The following is a 3641-nucleotide window of genomic DNA, read 5'->3' as shown; positions in this document are numbered from 1 at the left end:
AGGAATTCTGTTTCTGCTGCTTTGACACAGCTCAGCATCCAGCTGCACTGGACTGGGGAGGAAAAGCACATGTGCCTGCTGTAGGGGCTGTTAAGATTCACGGCCTACTACAGATAGCTTTAAGGAAATTCTAGTTTACAGAGAGAAATTACACAGATTTTTCTTGAAAATTCCTCTGAAAGGAAGACTCATCTGCTAATATACACAAGCTAGTTTCTTGTATGGTGTAAAATAACCACAACAAGCCTCCAGACTTCAGTAACTTGTATTAAAATCAGTAAAAATACTGCATAAATGAGACTAATGGTTTTGGTTTATGGCAAGAAAATTGTTTTAACCAGAGCAAGTTGCATTCTCCTTTCAATGCAGCAATTCATGCTATTATTTATGCTCACAGTCAAATCTGTTTGCTGTAAGTTTTAGCAGTATCTTTACCTAGAATACCCTCTCTGAAATTCTAATTGTAACTATTACCTATCCCATGATCATCCTCAGCCTCTTTTGCTTGGAACTGGCAGGTCAGGTAATTCCTATCTCTCGCTGTAATTGCACAGGGATTTCATTTCCTTTTGAGTTAGTGATGTCCAAATTGGATTAAGATAACAGCCACTTACGAGGCCTTCTCTACAGAAGTTGCTTTCATCCATTCCATATTTAATGCTATTTAATCTAGAATTTCATTCTCATATGAATGAGTTTATATGAAGTTCAAACTCAACTTCAGATTCTGCTTAAGGACTAAATACTCTATGAAGAGAAAAAAAATATTCTGTTTTTTTTTGTTTTTGTTTTTTTGTTTTTTTCTGTTTTTTTTTTTGTAAACTCATGAGTGAATGTAATAACTGGCATGCTGGCACTGTTCATTATGATCAGATGAATTTCAAATTATATGATAAGAAGAGTGACCAATCTCAAAATTAGAGGACTTGGTCTGTGTATTTATGCATGTCTAAACATCTTTAGCTGGTAACAAGCTCTTCACACTCTCTTGTCTGGGCAATTGCTGCTCCTGGCAATAATAATCTGAGTGGGCAGCTAAGAATGGAGCTGGCCGATGCAGTACTGATGCAAATTACTGCTACTTAGCAGCACATGCATTCATCCACCCAGGGCGTAATTTTTTCAGAAGTAAAAAGTCATAAACTATTTTATTTGTCAATACCTAGAATCTGTAGTGTATTCAACATTTATTATCATAAAATATAATGTTAAATAGATAACTGAAGTGTCATTATGCTGGATGTCATAAAGAAATCTCAAAAAAAGAAAAAAAAAGAAATACATTCTGTGTGCTTAATTTGTCTGTTTTGTGCAATTTTTTCAATATTGCAGTTGGAGGCTTCATACTGCAGATATGCATTACCAAGACCAAACAATGTCAACCATAAAATCCCGATTAGTCTTTCCTTTATCCTGACATATTATTGGCTTTCATTCCTTTAGCTACTGAGATGAGTGACAGAGGTGACAGAAAGGAAAGCAGAATAATGCACAGCATTACTAAAAACAGTATACAGTTCAGTGAAATCAGCAGTCATTGTTTCTGTGTTGACCATAATACTGCTGTTTTACAGACTAAAGCAAGATGCCACAACGCAATCAATACTTGTTCTTTGGGTCAGATATATATGAAGCTGCTTTACCTTAAAAATAATTAACATCAGGTGCACTGAACAGGCAGTGATTCCAAATATTTTTTTTTAAATCTATAATGCATTTTACACATATTTAAACAAAATTTCCACTTCATCTTTAAGAACTGTGCCCTGAATAAATATTCAATCTTTTAAAGAAGTACCATCTCTAAAGAAACAATAAACAAAAGAGCAATACCAGCAGTTACAGCAGTACTCTATGGAACCTATACTTTCTCAGGAGAAACAGACTTGTCTCAAAACAAATGAACTTTAGACTGGTTTTTCTTTTAGGTGAATTATGTAAAAACCAGTGGTAATATAGTAACTGTGGAGGTCTACAATTATATGGGAAGCAAGGTTTGCATAGCAAGAGGGAAATCTCTATTTAAGCAATTGATGTAACTTGAAAAAAACAAACTAGCCTTGGTGTCAGAGACTATTATGAGTCTATTAATTGAGTCATTAATAAGTAGACAGGCAATCTAAGTGTAACAGCTAAAGCACAAATGTTTCAACTCTAATTGCAACCAGAAACCAGACACAGTACCTTAGCTTTATCCCTCATGGATCCTTTTCCCAGGATGGACATTTTTGCACCTGTTTCTTCTTGTAACCTCTTCAAGGAGTTTCCTCTTGGTCCAAGCAATTTCCCAACAAAATTGAACTAGAAAGCAAATAAGAGAACTATTTTAGACCAAGAGGTACATTTTAAAAAACTTAATAAACCTTTATAAACAAGCTGCTTAAACAAGAGAAGTCTTCTTTCCATTAAAAAAATACTTCTACTTAGTTCTGAGCCTAATTCATTGGGATACAAGTCTGGAGAACCAAAGTATCCTTTCATCTATCATGAAAGGCAGAAAAAGCATTCATGGTTTATTTGAAATCCAGGATGCTTCTCTCTAGGACATAAATGGGCAGTGGCTGCTTAGGTTTAGCTAACAGCTAACTGCTAAACAAGATCTTTGCTTATCAGATGGTGCAGGTGAAACCCAGAGAATACATACATTCTTCCCCCAGTTAGCCACCTTCATATTGGCAAAGTAATATATTCTGCAAAGTTAGATCTTTAGACGGATTTTTAGGAATTGATGTTTTACAGATTGATTCTAAAATAAATGCTGTTTTGTCTATTGGCTTCAAATATCTGTTTTTCCAGAACACATCATGATCACTGTAGATATTCAAGGCTATTTTTCTGAGAGGATTGCAAAGAACATGGGGCTTTGTCTGACATGCTGCTAATAAACACTGCACAGTTCACATGACATATACAACATCATTGTTTTTTCAGTATGAAGAGGACAGATGTCTACATGAAAATCAGAGGACAGAACAATAAAAAAATGAGGTGTTAATGTTACGTCAACACAAACTAGCAACAAGGAGGGAGCCTATTAAGTAACAGTAATTTGTTTATTCTGTAATCAATATTCTCTTCCTTATTTTTTATGCTTTCCAAAATCTTTTAAAAACTCTACAGCACACTATCTTTGGAAGTTGACTGGGAACTATCAGCACTTGCTTAAGATGTTGCTAAATTATATTCCAGTCTGAATAGTCAGTACTCTGGTTTGGCTATCCACAAAGAATAAGCTGAGCCAAGGGGAAAGGTATGTAATTGTATCAGCACTTCCTTGTTTTTATTTTAGAGATAAAGAACACGACAGTAAGAAATGGCAATCAAGAATATGCTGCTTTCAAAACCACACCTGAATGTCTAAAAAGATGTTTTGGACTACCTTATACTTAAAAAATGGAAAATATAGGGCAATATTCTTGTTTCTACTTTCGCCAACAAGAATGTAACACCAAAATTCAGAATCAAGCCAGATACCCCAAAACCTAAGCTGGTTTTCAGTCCAGTGTCTTAATTACAAATCGCTTAAAACTTCCTTCAAATATTAGTTAAACCATTACAGAAAACAATATGTAATCCCAAGAAAAATAAATAAAAAAGGTGAAATCTACTGCCAACTAATCCAACATAACTGATTTCAGCAG

General features: G+C 34.7%; 1 protein-coding gene across 1 annotated transcript in view; it reads right to left on the bottom strand.

Moving 5' to 3' along the window:
- Positions 1-3641, bottom strand: part of KHDRBS2 (KH domain containing, RNA binding, signal transduction associated 2) — a gene marked incomplete at both ends in the record, with an annotated part of 146202 nt that overhangs the window by 104133 nt on the left and 38428 nt on the right. The window contains one exon of the mRNA XM_010139249.1: positions 2185-2301. Within this exon, the coding sequence (XP_010137551.1) occupies positions 2185-2301 (117 nt within the window). The remainder of the gene's footprint in view (positions 1-2184; positions 2302-3641) is intronic.

The sequence above is a fragment of the Buceros rhinoceros genome, unplaced genomic scaffold (genome assembly GCF_000710305.1).
Source record: "Buceros rhinoceros silvestris isolate BGI_N320 unplaced genomic scaffold, ASM71030v1 scaffold3797, whole genome shotgun sequence".
Lineage (NCBI taxonomy): Eukaryota > Metazoa > Chordata > Aves > Bucerotiformes > Bucerotidae > Buceros > Buceros rhinoceros.
This window is presented reverse-complemented; position numbering and strand designations above follow the sequence as displayed.